This window comes from Ambystoma mexicanum, chromosome 12 (assembly GCF_040938575.1).
Source record: "Ambystoma mexicanum isolate Mex_15411 chromosome 12, UKY_AmexF1_1, whole genome shotgun sequence".
Lineage (NCBI taxonomy): Eukaryota > Metazoa > Chordata > Amphibia > Caudata > Ambystomatidae > Ambystoma > Ambystoma mexicanum.
The window spans coordinates 1219285665-1219301800 of NC_090936.1; the positions used below are offsets into that span (position 1 = coordinate 1219285665).

The window sequence follows — 16136 nt, forward strand, 5'->3', positions numbered from 1 at the left end:
CACCACGAATAAACTAAAGGTACTATTGGCATATTGCTTGAAATTTCCGGATAAACTCATGGAAAAAACTCATGAGAATACGTTTGAACCTATTACCTATGCAGGAAATCCGAGCTATTAGATCACTTACATCCTCGGACAAATGCAGACTGTGTGAAGGCGAGTCGGAACAGGAATCTTTAAGACATCTACTAATGAACTGCCCAAAAACAAGGCATCTCCGTGCAGCCTTCATATCGCTGCTTTTAGGAGAAGCATCTACTGGGGAAGAAGAGACATGCTGGTGTCGCCTTATAGCAGGAGAAAAAACCAGATGGACCTTAGCGACCGTCAAGATCTTAGAAGCAGGAATGAAGATGCCGATAACAGCCTCACCAATGGGCGACCTGCAAGCATAAACGACCTATACAAAACACAGAAACCATGTTGGACATCAACACGATCACAATAAACAGTCCTCCTTCCAGTCAAACCTGCACACATCGAAAATGTCTCTCAAAGTGATGTAAATTGTACTTAGCAGGATAACTGAAAACTATGTATTCTACAAGCAAAGAATCTTGTAAAAGTCTTAAAGATTATACACAAGTAAAAATAAAAAAGGGTCCAGGGGCTACACAGAAGATACCCTAGCAAGATTCAGGCAGTGGGACTGGGTGAACTGGGCGAGAGGCCTCCCAATCACAGAAAACACACCTAAACTACACAGGAATCACAAGAGACTTAAGGTAAGTACATACCCAAGTCAACACAGTACCTCAGCATTGAGGAGGACTTCAGGATCTGCAGCCAAAAACCCGGTCAGTGCATGCCTTGTCGTAGTGACTGAAATCAGGACCTTGGAAGGGACTTTGCAGCAGGGATCAACGGAGAAGGCTCTAGGTAAGATTTTCCTTGTGGCTGGATGCGGTTCTGTGGATGTGGTGCCTTTGTAGAGGAGCCCCGATTAAGACAGACTATCGCTCGTCGGATTCTCATCATTACAAAGGTCCAGCACTCTGGTGAGGGGACTTTTCGGACTCGATTCGTGTCTCTGGAGATCCACCAGGATGCCCACAAAGTTTCAGCGAGATTTGGAATTCGGAAGACCATGCACCGCACAATGGCTCGAGGTCCCAGGGTATTGGGGAATTGCAGGCCTGCAAGGTCGCAGCATGGCGCGGCATGGCTCAAAATGCAAGTCTTCTTGAGTCTAGTGGGTCTCGCCAGGCTCTGGGTGGGGGTCGTTGTTTTCGGAGTCCCCAGGAGATTGGAAGTAAGGGCTACAGCAGGCTCCGGTTACACAGGCTCTATGTTCGCTGGAAATCGTCTCAGCTGCTTTTCCTTCATCCTCCTCGGTTTTGCTTTCAGTGGCCGACCTTGTCTTCAGCTTCCAGGTTCAGAGTATTTAACAGGGACTACAGCACAACCTCTGCATTCTCTCTCTGCATGTTACAACAAGGGGCGGTCTGGTTGTCCAATCAGGACAGGCAGCCCCCCACTGGTATTTGTCCCCATGCAGACAAGGAGGAAGACAAAGGGCTGTGGAGTTTTGGACTCCTCCCTCGCTTCCTGACTTCACAGACAGACTGAAGCCTGCCTGGGAAGTCCAGGCGACTCCCGCCGAAGATAAAAATCACTCGAAGGAATTTCCCATCCTGGATGTCTGGGGAAGGAACAAGAAAGGTCTAGAAACACTAAAATGGCGAAAAAAGAAGACACAAGCCATTTTAGTTAAATGAGCACCTTTAGGTGTCTTTACTGCAGCTGTGATCACAGCCCACGGTAAAGGTGCACCGAGTTAGTAAAAGGTATCACTGCCACCAGCAAATTAAAGGTAAGCTTGTCCCTGTAACCGCATTTTTACAGTTTCAGTGTGGAAGTGGATACATTGCATCTCCCCAGCACTCCACATAAGGTGGGGTGTGCTGGTTTCACCTAATAAAATGTAAAAGGGATCCAAAGATCCTTTATACCCTTCGGTACTGTAGTTCTCCTATATTCACCTTTGGATGTTACACTGGCCCTGACTTCTATGCGGGTCCACGTGTGTCCTAAGAAATGATTTGCTGTACACATAACATTATGTGGCCACAGACTGGCCAGGGGGGACTCTTCTAGGAAATTGTAAACCGGAAGATAATGGCACCCGGATAAATTATTTATGAACCATTTACTAAGGCCACGAAAAGAACTTCTTGACCGATATTGTGAGAAGAGGTGTACACGACCCTTGTCCCGACCCGAAATGGTGAAAATTGAAAAAGAGGATACAATTGACAAAAAAAGGGGGTGAACCTGTTTCGCTGTAAAAACTAACCTTAGAGCGACTAAATTAAGAAGAGAAACAGCAACTGCAGAAATAAGTGTGCCACTCTCTGTCACTAGGAAGAATACTCCTAACAGAAGATCATCCAGAAACTGACCTTTAGCTCCAACCCCCAAAAAAAGGATGAGAAAGGAGACCTTGAAGGCTGGTGAAAATCAAAAATAAGGAACAGCTTTGAAAACAATAATTGTTTATGTATTTAGTGTTTTCTTCCCCTGAAGAATTTCCTGTACAGGAGTATGAAAGTTGGTCAGGAGGAATGAAACATGTCGGGTATGTTTGTGTTGAGGAATGAAAGAATGGACGAATGAGCAGCCATCTGTACAAAGTAAAGGAGATACTAAAAGACGGGATCTCATAATAATTGGAACCGAGATTAAGTGTCCCCTGGTTTTATTAAAGAGCTAGAACACACTAGATTCAAAAAATGCTTTTGGGATATAGATTGTAAGAATATATCTGTCAGCATGGGAGGCTAAAAATGTTGGTAATTACAAAAAGAAATTGAAAGAGAAAAAATTTATTGTTTTTACAGATATTGAAATATACTGTTTGTATAAAGGAAATGAAGAATCTGTATATTTTTTATATGAAAATAAATTGGTTATATTCTTTTTGATGATATAAGGCTCCCTGTAGTATGTCTGAATAGAATTGGGTAATGACATACATCGAGGGTCAGTAACTGGATGAACAGTGGAAAACAAGGGACAAGGGACGGTATGCACATTCAATACTATATTGTAGACAGTCTGTTGAAGAGGGTTGTTGCATATAGGTCCAAGACAAAAATAATAGTCTCCTAAGGTTAGCCAGAGAAAGTTAAAAGGGGAGCCCCTAGGGCAACCCAGCAACAACAGGCACTTATTGCCAAAAAGTTGTTGAAGAGGATAACTTTAAAAAGACACTATGGAGAGTCTAAAAAATGACACCCATAAAAAGGGTCTGGGGTTGACTCTGGTCAGGAAGATTTATCATTATTATGAAAATCTTACTGAACATCCTCTACACTCTTGGACAACTGGACAATTGCTCAAATGAGGCTATTGAATGGATCCACTCCTTCCTGTCCACCGTGAGTCCAGAATTCACCTGGGAGAAGCTTTTTCCATCCCCAGCTCCCACTCACTGCTGGGTGCCCCAGGGAGCCTTCATGCCGCCAGTACCGATCAACATGTACGGAAGACCTCTCTGCTCACTCCTTGAGGATTCGGGCAGATTTTTCACAAACTACGTGGACGAACACGCAGTTAGTCCTGGAAATCGGTGGTGATCACGCTCGGGACTCCTTCAATCTTCTCCGTACCTATAATATAAGTGAGTCATGGATGACCAGTAATTGGATGTGCCTCAACGGAAGCAAAACTGGGCTCTTGATCTCCGGCTTCCCGCAGGCACTTTCCAAACTGAATCCGGACTATAAAGGTTTCTAAATCTAGAACTGTACACTTCCAGTGCAGAGCAAGGTAAAAACTCTGGCCATCGTTTTGGAATCCTCCTTGACTGCTGACAACTACGTCAATCAGGGCATCAGGAACTGCAAATACTACCTTTTGTTTACTGAAGAACATTCAGTCCTTTCTCACTGAAAAGAACTGTGCCATTATTGTTTGAGCAACTATACTTTCGAGGTTGGACTACTGTAATGCCCTGTTGATTGGTGAAAACAACTCCTGCTTGCAAAATTGTCAAATCATACAGAATTATGCTATACGCATCATTAAGAGAATATCAAGAAGAGATCACATCTCCAATCACAGGAGAGATCTTCATTGGTTTCCGGTGCGGGCTCACATCAACTTTAAAGTAGGCACCCTTGTTCATTGCTGCCTCTTTGGGACTGTTACCCCCTACTTGGTCTTTAGTCTCCCGCTATACGCCCTCCACAAAACCTCCCTCCTCTAACCTGGCACTGGTCAAGTGTCCTGGATCTAAACACTCAAATGGCCTAGGAATATAATTTCCAGCTAGCGCTGCTAAACTCTGGAATGCACTTCCGCTAAATCTAAGACCAGAAGAGAATACAAGCACCTTCCGCAGAGGATTTAAAACCTTTCTCCAAGTTTCTGATCGCTCAAAATTTGCTTGGCCCTCTCTAGGATCTTGATTGTCCCATCTATTTGTTTGTCTAACTCGTGTTAATAAGTGCCCTGATGCCTGCAGGGTTTCGGCACGTAATAAATTAAATAAATAAAACTTTCCCAATGTCCAAACTAGCTGGAGTGATTTCGCTGAGAGAGCTGGCAGTCCAGGATATGACAGCTGCTTTCTGTTTGAATGGTGCAGGTCCTTTCATTTGGTTTGCTAGGGTCTCCCGTACCCCAATTTCTCAATAGGCGATGGGGTCTAGAACCATTTGGGATGTGGATCACTCTTCCCAAGAATCTGATGCTGGAGGACTGCTGCTGGAAAGACTATTGGCCAAGCCTGTCACTCAAGTTTAAGCTGTACCCTTCTGTTGATACAGGTGACCTGAAAGAGAAGCCTTCCTTCTTTGGGCCTAACTGATTTCGAGTCCTGTTCTGCTGTATTCCACTTCTGGAGTTCGGTAGAGTCCTTGAGCTTGCATCCGACTTGCATTCTCTGTAGAAGGGACTTCTCCATTGCTTGAATCTCGTCTAGCCCTGTTGCCAGCAATCTCACAAGCACTGTTGTGGGACAGGAACCTCACTACCCTGCTGCTCTTCACCTCAAGAGCGCCCTGCGTGGAGTTCGAGTTCCTGCATACTGCTCCATCGTGCCTGGCACCCCTCTGCAGGATCTCTACAATTGCATCTCTTCTGTAGTAGTGGAGTGCTCCAATGTCTTAGCATTCAGAGGCAGAGTGTTCTTCTCTCCAGTTTGTGTCCCAGCCCGGTGCCACCAAGAACAGTAGGTCATAGAGACCAGAAATCCTGAACTTCCAGGGCCAGCTGTCAAGCCTGCGCTTAGGAAGAAGCTTTGCACCTGCAACCTTTGGACCTTCTTTGGCACAGCCAATGTTGAGAATAGTTGCCCCAAGATTGAAACATGCCTGGGGTTTCATCTGATCAGGTTTGTGTGGCTGAGTTATCTACATGTCTTTGTGCCCCCCTGTTCTCATCAAAAAGCATTGGGCGTAAAGTCCTCCTTAGCAGTTATCTTTGCCTTACCGTAGTAGGTGGAGCGTGTATATAGAAGTTATGTCTGGACCCCCTGGACAATAAACTGGTAAATGTGTTGAACATCTTTTTTATCCCCTCATTTTAGTGCAATTTCTTGACACACAACTGTGATTTTGCATATTTACATCTACTGTCTTTACTTGCATCTGTAGCTTTACCTTAATGCAACTGTGTGTTACAGTATATTTTGGATACTTGCCTCTTAAGGACTGGATGGTACACTGCCTATGGTTTGTCTTTTTTGGAGTAATGCAAAAATGGCGTCCTGTTCACTTGGCCCCACTGCTCCTGTCCTGGTGGTGGGAATAGACACACCTAGGTAGCCGGGGACCAGGCTCAGACAGAGGAAAAAGCCGGCTGGGGGAAGAAAACCTGAATAGCAAGATGAGATTGGGGATGATACCAAAGGAACTCGAATCAGTTTGGCAGAAATGGACTGTACTCTGGTTAGTGGTGGACAGGGGAAAGCCCTTAGCAAGCAACACAACATTGAAAAGAAATGGGAGAGTCCATATTAGTGGGTGTTATAACTACGGAAGTCGGACACAAGTTGCGATACGGCTCACTTTGTTCACAGCGTTGTTTAAATCGTGGAAGGTCCGCACGCTGACTTGTGGTCCAGAAGTGAAACGTGCCCATAATAGGGAGGTCTGGGCACATTGTAGGTAAACACAGAACTAGTGACACCCCTGGTGCCCAGTACATTCTTGGTAACGTCTGGGTCCCTCTCCACCCGTGCACTGACCAGGGAAACTGATGCCAGGGGGGAGAGAGGAGTGGACATGCCCCGTGCCAGAACTCAAACTGCTCAGAAGGGAGAATGCCCACGAACGACACCCCAAGCTGCAGACACCAGGTGAGAACACCTAGACGCTGCCGCCACCATTCCAGAAAAGACAGCGAGGGGTGGTGCTATCCCATGACGCAACCTGTGTGGACAACCCATTCCTGTACAGTCTCTGTATTTGTCAAGTGCACTTTACACCAGTCTTTTCCCTCATGAGTCTAAGCCTTACTGCTCAGACTTTTTGTTTGCACCGTTCTGCTTCGCTAGCCCTACAATAGCAGTGGTTCTGAAAAACCCTCCTAACAGTAGGTCTGTGGAATGTGTAGTGTGTGGGATGTGTAATGTACATTATTTATATTGTTTTGTTTATCATGTTTTTAAATATGTATACTTACTTTCAAATTTAAATAATTTTAGGTTTTTCAAAATAACTGCTTTTACTGTTTGATAAATAAATTACAGATTGAATTAAAGTGCAAAACATTTCTGAATTGAATTTTGTTATCGCAATAGAAGTACTAATATTTTCTATGAAATGGTCCCTTTCCTGTGGTGAGTCACTGGGATTTCCCATGTTTCAGGCAACAGCAAATGGGTATAAGGGAAACTGGTAACGATGTACTAAACTGACAATTCAAACTGGTAATTACACGATTAGTAAAACAAATGCATACAAAATGAGAGCACGATCTATTGTTAAAAGTAATTAGCAGCCTACAGTTGCTTTGGAACTTTCATTAACAATTTTGTCAGCCCAACAAATAGTTTTTCTTTATTTTGAGTTTGAATACATTAATACGTTGTTTTTTTGGTTGTTTTTCAGCATTTTCTTCCATGCTTCCTGCAGTATATCGTGCTTTGTTTCACTACAGAAAGTCTGCTTAAAGATGAGGCCCTGGTGCTTCTGGCAAAACTTATCCTAGAAAAAGCTGAGCCGCCCAGTGTGGCCTCGATGGCCTTTGAGAAGTATCCCCTAATCTTCCCGGAAGAGGCCATGATGTAAGTATGTGCTGTGTAATACATGACCAAGCGGTTACTTCTTCAAAATAATTGCTTGAGAATAAAGGGTTCTCATTGTCGGAGAGACTGAGTTCATGCATTGCCAGGGAGATTTATCAGTTTGATGTTTAATCCCCTCTCCTAGTGAGACCCCCAGCATTTTTTGCTGGACTTCTGGACCTTTTCTCTTTCTCTTCTGAATGGGGGGAGCCTTTTTCCCCTCATTCATTCTTATTTGCTGACATTTGGGAACTTTGTTCTTTTTGTTTCACCTAATTCTATCAGGTCTTCTTTCCTCATATCTCTTAAAGGCATCTGTGTTGCACTTTTGCAGAACACAGTACTCTCTGTGCAGTGTTGCTGGGGACCCTCCTTGGCAACTGCTATAGTACTGAACTATAGAGTAATACTTCATATCCTTCCTAACACTTAAACCTGTGAGAGACTAGCACACACCACCTTATGTGGAGTGCTAAGTGGACACCTAGTATCCCCCTTCTCTCTGCTCCTGTCACTTTTTGGTCACAGAGGCAACCCTATAATTATGCCTGGTGGCAGTGGACGTGTTCTAGCACCTTTGGTGCTATTTCCTACTGCAGACTATATCCACAGCCTCGGTTTGGGCAGTGTTGCCGGGGACACCTATGGTCCTCCTTTAAAGTTCCTTTTCTAGATCCTTAAGTAACTACAGTTCTTAAGGATAGAGAGATGCATAATATCTGTCCCATAGTCTGAGAGATTGGCACACACCACCTTCTGTGGAGTGCCAACGCGATACTTGGAATCCCCATTCCCTCTGCTCCTGTGACGTTTTAGTCACATAGACAACCACATAGTTATGGCTGGTGGCAGTGGATGTGTTCTACCATCTATTGTGTATTTTTTATACCGCAGGCTATGTGCATAATAGGGGCACCCAAGTACCAAACTGAGGTCTCCCTTCTTTTTTCGCCATTACTAGCATGGTTGTTCTTTGTTGGCCCTTATTCTACCGTTCTGGGAGAGGGAGGTCTGCGTGGGTGTTTTGCCTTTGGCAGGAACCAGTAGGTATCCCTGCCTAGACTCCAGAGTGTCCGAGAGGCCAGAGCTGCCACATTGCTGAGAAGCCAACACAAACTCTTTCTTCAAACTGAAGGTACTGTGGGGAAAAAGGTATTGCTTCCCTGATTCCAAGAAGTCGCTCCAGAGCGTTGGAGTGCACGTAGAGGTGTCCAGGGCAACGCCCTCTTAACTCTGACCCAGGCTGCTGCTTGTGTCCCCTTTCCGAGTACGTTTTTAGGTCTCCTTTGTTAGTAGTTAACTTGCTGCCTCAATAACTGTAGACACTGGAAGAAATCCACAGGACCTCGTCCCAAATCGCTGTTTGTCAGACTTCAAGCCTCTCCGAACTGCCTTTAGCTAGGGTTGCGTTTGTGGACTTAACAGACTTGCCAGTCGAAGAACCCGTGTCTAGAACCTTGAACGAAGCTCATTTGCACTAACCACTTCTTTTCCTCCCTTTAAGTGACTTTTCTGTATGTGTTTGCAGAGTAAATGCATTACTGTATGACTTGTCGAAAACCGCATGAGTGTGCAATTACCAATAATCCAGTAACCTTGTCTTTTCCCTTTCTAACGTTGCTACAATTGTAACCGCAAACAAACACAAAAGTGAAAGTGCCCTTCGAAGTAGATTATCTAGTATTCCTGAGTGTTCTACCGTAAACGTCTGAAGTATTTAACGTTATTCTGGTGTAAATGTAATAAATATATATCTCATGTAAGACTGGCTTCTCTGCCACACTACCAAGGTCCTGAGCTAGTACATTCTGATACGAAGAGTTGGGGATCTACAAACCACCGGGATAGTTTACAAACTGCCAGTAGGACTGTAGGAGAACTCCCCTAATACTGAGTGCTCGTTTTAACATTGTGACTCGTGGTGCAGACAGGCAGGTGAGGGTCTGATTAGACTTTTTCTTTGTACTTGTGTTTCTTTACTTTTTACACGCTCCAGTGCCTGGTTTCTCCCCTTGGCATCCGCTTGGTTGCCGCTTCCTGCTCTTCCCTTCTGGGCCCTCGTACTAGCCCTCCCACCTCTCGTGATTGCTCCCGACTTTCCGGGGCTTGTGTGAGCCAACTCTGTGTGCGCTTCACACGACCCGAGCACTCTTCCCCGCCTCCCGACCCCAATTGGGCCATTGCACCTTATTCCACATGCCACCAGGGCTGCCCCCTGCCCATGGCAGACCCCTAGGCGAAGGGCCCCAAGGCAAAGGGCAAGCAATCGCTGCACCCCACTAAACTGACCCACCCCTCCAATTACTCTTATTTCTTTTATCGCACCACCCTTAAGCAACTCAGTGTACCGTATTGTTTAGCCATCTTTCACATCTCTCCAGGAAAGTCGCATTTCTTGCATCACTGTTGTGTTAAAACTAGACCGTATTTCCCTCCTTTTTATAATGGTCGAATTTGGCCATTTTGCAATGAGCTACACCCCACCCCCTTCCGTCCGTACTTCTCCTGCGTTCCCCTCTGGTGTGTTGCCTGCTTGTTGCCTCCTTCCTCTGTGCACCCTCACCCTCTGGTGTGCGGCTGTGGTCTGTGAATCTTTTCCTCCCTCACTCTCCCTACTTGCATCCCCTATGGTGCTTTCAATCTCTCATATCTTCTCAAACTGCTACTCTATCTTCTAGCCAATGCCTCAAACTAAGTCTGGAAGAAAAGAGTTCAAGATGGATATCCTGGTCCCCAACCCAGGCCTCCCTATCGCTGATAGACACATCAGCCCTTCCACCAGACACTCTCACCGACATACTCTTTGCCATTCCCTCTTCAGACGTATGGACTGCCCATATGGTCTGTGTTCTTCTTCTTTCTCCTCCTCTCTTCCCTAACACTCACATCGAGTGCACAGTCTCTGCTTCATCTTCCTTCAAATCTAATATTGTGAAGCAAAGTCAGACAATGGCCCCTCCTCAAAATCAAACCCTTCCTCCCCACCACAGACCTCAGAAGAGTGCTCCAAGCCCAGGTCCTTTCCTACTTGCACAAGGCAACAGTCTCATTGCTAGATTCCTAACCTCCTCCCTGGAAAGCTGTTCAGCGCGTGGCAGCCGGTCTCATTCGTGGGCTGAAGAAAACAAGCATGTTTCTCTGCTTTCAGAGATACTCCTTGGTATGTGTTGTAATGCGCACGGGCGCCTGTGGAATGTTGATGCCGGTTCAGGAGTCAACATTCCACAGCGGCCAGTTGATCAGGGACGCTGGAGGAGGTGGTGGTGCCTGTGGGGTCCATGCAATAAAGAGCTTTTATACTCTTACCCGTGTGAGGAGATTTTGTCATTGGCGACGAGGCTTTGTGTGGACCCCGGTTCCATGCGTGCGTTGGGCGGCTGTTCCTGCTGCTGCAGGCCCACCTCCAGCTTGATCAGCGCTGGGACGCCGGAGTCTTGGCGGCGACCACCACAGCCGAAGTCCGTTCCTGGGCACCGGAGGATTGCTGGGGGCCCCGTGGGGTACCAGAGGATTGGTGCCGCTTGCGCTGTCGCCCCAGAGTTGGGCAGTGCAGTGGCGGTTGCAGGCGGCCCCCGCTTGCATGTGAGTGGCTTTGCCTCGCCGTTTCGCTGCTGCGTGAGCCACGGGCTGGGGAGGGTGGCAGTGGTCTCCGGCAGCCGGCCAGGCGTCCAGCCGGGACACTGGTGAAGGAGTGACCTGCGACGCGACACTGATGCATGTAATCCCTGTGTCCTTCGTTTGTGTTGAAGAGTGCTGCCGGCAGGGGGCGGGGCTATGTAAGGGAGGAGGATATGTTGTAATGTGCACGGGCGCCTGTGGAATGTTGATGCCGGTTCAGGAGTCAACATTTCACAGCGGCCGGTTGATCAGGGACGCTGGAGGAGGAGGTGGTGCCTGTGGGGTCCATGCAATAAAGAGCTTGTATACTCTTACCCGTGTGAGGAGATTTTGTCAGTATGGTAAAAAGTATTCTATGTTTTGGGGTCCCTAACATTTTCTGATCTCCCCATTTTTTCCCAGTGAGCTCTGTTAAATTGGATTTCTCAAATCTGGCCTGGTGAACATATTTCAAAAGGCCACCCTTACTATAGTGAACAGGGGAACTTGGCCTAACCCAATCAGGGTAAGAATGGAGAGCGGTCAAGGCTTAGTCTCAGGAGAGGAGAGTGGGGTCAGGGGTCCACAATTAATCCACACAGTGACATACACCATGATTGTACGTAGACAGGTAAGTACAAAAATACTATATTTATTATAGGCCCAAAAATACTCTACGAAACGGAATCCAGCAGGTAATGCTATCACTCGTCACTCTAAATATAAAACATATATTGTATTGTATTGTATTTTATTTATAACGCGCAAACCCGCAGGCCCGGAGGCATCAGGGCGCAATTTGTACAAGGTTACAGAAATGCAGGAATAACAGAGCATCATATCAAACAGGGATCCAAAATGCAGGTCAAGCAAACAGTCATTATATATATTTACAAGAAGATCTTATATACATATGTACAGTAGTTTCAGTGCCGATAGATGATAGTAGTGGACGGTAAGTCAGGGTATGTCGGGAAGAGGCTCGAAGGCGGCCTTAATGCTGGTTGAGAAGCCAAGATCTAGTATTTGCTTTGAAGATATTGAAAGAGTCTTCCGCTCTAATTGAGACAGGGAGGGAGTTCCATAACTTGGAAGCTAAGACGGGGAAACTTGAGCCCCCTGCTTTTTGCAATTTAAATCTCGGGATCGCTAAACAGTGGGATTGGGCTGTTCTTAGAGGTCGGGAGGTAGAGTGGCGCGATAGTCGACTACCAAGGTAGATCGGGGCTTTGTTGGCTAGGCATTTGTGCGTAAGGGCAAGTGTTTTGAGTGAAATTCTCTGTTTGACAGGTAGCCAATTTAGCTTACTTCTGGTTTCTGTGATGTGGTGGTGTCGGGGAATGTTTAGCGCAGCACGAATGGCGTTGTTTTGTGTCGTTTGAAGTCTGTTCAGGTTCTCTTGGCTGGTGCCAAGATAAAGAGCACTGCAGTAATCAATTTTAGCCATAATAAGGGTTCTCGCTAGCGTGACGCTGTTGGACGTAGTGAGGAATGGTCTGCAAGCTGCGATGAGTTTGCATGTGTATGCAGACGCAGATCTGACAGCATTAGTTTGTCGGGTTAATGAAAGTGTGGCATCAAGGTAGAAACCTAACGTTTTGGTGTCTTTTGAGACACAAATGATATTACCATCAATGTTGAATGATTGATAGGACGGTTCTAGTCTGCTCAGACGTTGTGCAGTGCCCAGAATTAGGAGCTCCGTCTTGTCATCATTCAAGCACAACTGATGTTGGGCCATCCAGGCTTGGATGACCGAGTAGATGTCGTTAAGGGCTTTGGTGTCACCTAGATAATCACCAGTGATGGGGATGAGTATCTGGGTGTCGTCTGCATAGTTGGTATAGGAGACACCCAGATAGTCAAGCACATCAAAGAGTGGTTTCGTGAAAATGTTATAAAGTGTAGGTGACACACAAGAACCCTGAGGAACGCCGCAGTGAATCGGGGAGGGGTCCGCGGCTGCGGATGGGGCAAAGACTCTCATGGATCTGTTGCTCAGGAAGGATTTGATCCAAGCCGCAGCCGAGGAAGAGAAGTTGGCCGCTGAATGGAGGTGCTTGCACAGGATCTGATGGTTGACCAGATCGAATGCGGCTGAGAGGTCGAGAAGTAGTAGTAGTGCTAGTTTGCCTTGATCCTTTAGAACCTCGATTTGGGTTTTAAGGTCTAATAAAGCGGTCTCTGTCCCGTGTCTGGGGCGGAAACCAGATTGTCGAAGACCTAGCAAGTTGTTAGTTTCCAGGTAATTTTGGATCTGAAGTATGCGGTATACAGTCCCCTTTGTTTATAGAAATGCACACAATTTACCATTACACCTGAAAGGGTAGATAAGTACTTATACAATAGGAAAACCAGTCCACAAGAACAGAAGCCCTGACTTTGAGCCCAATCTCCGAGTTGAATGGGATTGTGTGCCATAAGGTTCACTAAATTCCAGTGACAGTTAGACGCAAGCCTGCTGTCGCCTGTGTGCAGTGTCGTGAACGATGACCGACTTGCAGGACAGAGAAAAACCTTGTGGCACTGCCATATTTGAACACTGGCAAATGTTAGTAGCCAAACGTGGTAAAAGCGAATGTGCTTGCTACAAAGATAGCAGAAATGGTAAAAAGGGTCTCCAGTCATTTGTTCGAATACAAAGGATCGAATGACAACAGGTTCGAAGCAAAATTATCAAAAAACATTTTTTCAAATGCATTTTTTATTTTTCGTTTTTTAAAAAATTTAATATAGTTAAAAAAATGTTTTTGTAAAGAAAACAGGGGTTTGGGGGGAACCCCCCCCCATACATTTTTTTTTTTTTTAAATGCATTCGACCCTTTTTTTCCCGATCCTTTTGCATCGAAAAAATGGCTTTCTATCCTTTGTATTTCCACCGTTTCACCTATAACCTTAGAAAAAGGTATCTGCTGGCACCAGCTTGTCTTTAGGCACATTAAAAAGTACCCAGAAATTCCTTTGTTAAAAGTCTTGGGTGATACAAATGTGTATCCTCTTTGCACTGCATTGAAAGATGCTGTGTGGAATATGAAAAAGATACCCAAACAGATAACAAGTATAAAACAAGTAGTGATACTCTGAATGACTAGTCAGAGTACCCAAAATAGGCAAAAGGCCAGTCGGGTGAAGCTGAAGGACCGGTCAAAAGCAAACCATACAATGTTTGGGGGTCTATAAAACATGGAGGGAAAGTTGCCTAAAAGGGAAAGCTTTCCTACCAAGTTCCACCCAAGTCTCACTGGGAACGTGACTCTGCTTGTGGTCCCCTATCACTCACAAAGGTCGCGGTTACCTCCGAAGAGCCCTTTGCATTTCAGAGTTGTAAACCTTACCAAATCGCTGTTCCGGCTCAGGTTTGTGGAATTGTACGTTCTAATACTGGCCACCGACGATGTAGCCATTTTGGCTCCCAAAAAGCATTTCTTTCTTGCTTCCGGCTTCCAAACTGGCATCTCTGGGGTTGTGAAATCCAATTTCCAGACAGCTGTACTTGGCTGCCCTGGTGTGTGATTGGGTGGGAACCCTGAATTGCAATGTAGGGTCATTTTCTGATGTGAGCTGCAGCCAGGAGCTCAGTCAGGATAGTGTGGGTGTGCCTGTGGTGCCCGATGGGGATGGTTGTCTGGGATAACCCTGGAATCCACATCCTGTGAGCTTGCCTTGGAAAATGCCCGGTAAATTTGGCGTGCGGTTGCTTATTGGTTTGAATGGTGCCTGATTGGACAGGAGGGCCACCCTATAGCAACCTAGTTTTGCAGTTTCTCCTCAAGAAATGCTTCTTCCTCCTGCGAGCGGCAAAGAGAATCTTGCTGTTTCTATCGTTCACCAACAAAACAACCACCATCATCGCCCTCGTCATGTCCAAAGTAGACTACGCCAATAGCCTAGACCTAGGCATGCCTGAACGGCTCCTAAAAAAACAACGCATTCAAAACGCGGCAGCCAGACTACTTCTGGAACTACCCCGAGGAAAACACACCACACCAGCGCTGAAAACACTATCAATAAAAAAACTAATAAAATTCAAAAGAATGTACGCACAGAGCATTACACAACGAAGGCGCTGAGTTCCTAAGAGACAAATTGCGCCTACATCAACCAACAAGAACGCTTAGATCAAGCATAGACATTCGCTTGGAACCGAAGCCCTACAACAAAAGAAAACTAGGAGGATCCTCCTTCTCTTACCAAACCCTGAAAACCTGGAACGACCTTCCAAAGTACATACGTAACACAAGAAACCACCTATTATTCAGGAAATTACTCAAAACATGGCTCTTCACGTCATAACTAGAAAGACTGGCCACAGGGGCACCGACATAACTAAAAACATCAGTGAGCGTAGAGCGACCGCGATACACACCGATCAATCAATGGGAAAAGCTGAGGTAAATATCCCACGACATACCAAAGGACCAAACGGGAGACAGTCACAATACGACCAAAGACAGTAAACACAGCGAACTAAGACACAGACTAGAACGAATCATCAAGAGGACCATGACCTTAACTATTACCTTCTCCAACAGCCCTAAGGACAAAAAATAGAGAGGGAAAGGAAGCACTGCATCATGGGCCCCAATGCAATGGGTGAGAAACAGAATGTTTCATCACTACACACGGTTCATCAATACAAAGCAGGAAACAATGCCCCACCACACAAACTGCAACTAAACAGTCCCGAGGATGCTCACCCCATGGAAACCAAAGAACCAGTCAGGACAGAAGGATATGAACGTCAACACGACCCCGACCCTGAACCATTCAAAGCCTCAACCGACCAGGATCACACTAGATCACCTGAGAATAGATATCACCCACCCTGTCCCACACCTGAAGATCCGGTTCAGACGCACCCACCAATCCAAACTATACTCAATAGGATATAGTTGGATCAGCGCAACACCACCAAAGCGAGTCGGTCCACGAGGAACCAGCAACATCCCAACCAACAGGTATACAACTCTAACAGAACCATAAGTACCTGAATCAGGATAAAGATCCCACTAACCCAACCCTCAATCTTCTGCATATTTAAACCCACACAAAACCACACAACCATCTCTCTCCCAGCAATCTGCACGCACTTTACCACACAGCATCAACAACACAAAAAATTCACCGAGAGCACTCGAGGCGTTCGTTCGCCCGATCCGATACTAGCACCAAAGCCCAGCACTCTGCGTATACCGAGCTGAAGCTGCCAACAGCACACCACTTCTCCCACTCTCCTTCTCCCCTCTTCCCGCCTAACCCTACCCACCCTTCCTGTTTACAGATCCGCCAGAGCGCCTGGTGA

General features: G+C 46.1%; 1 protein-coding gene across 1 annotated transcript in view; it reads left to right on the plus strand.

Moving 5' to 3' along the window:
- The window catches only part of UTP20 (UTP20 small subunit processome component), a 1390303-nt gene that overhangs the window by 228719 nt on the left and 1145448 nt on the right, over positions 1-16136 (plus strand). The window contains exon 12 of the mRNA XM_069629877.1: positions 7062-7237. Coding sequence (XP_069485978.1) covers positions 7062-7237 — 176 coding nt within the window. The remainder of the gene's footprint in view (positions 1-7061; positions 7238-16136) is intronic.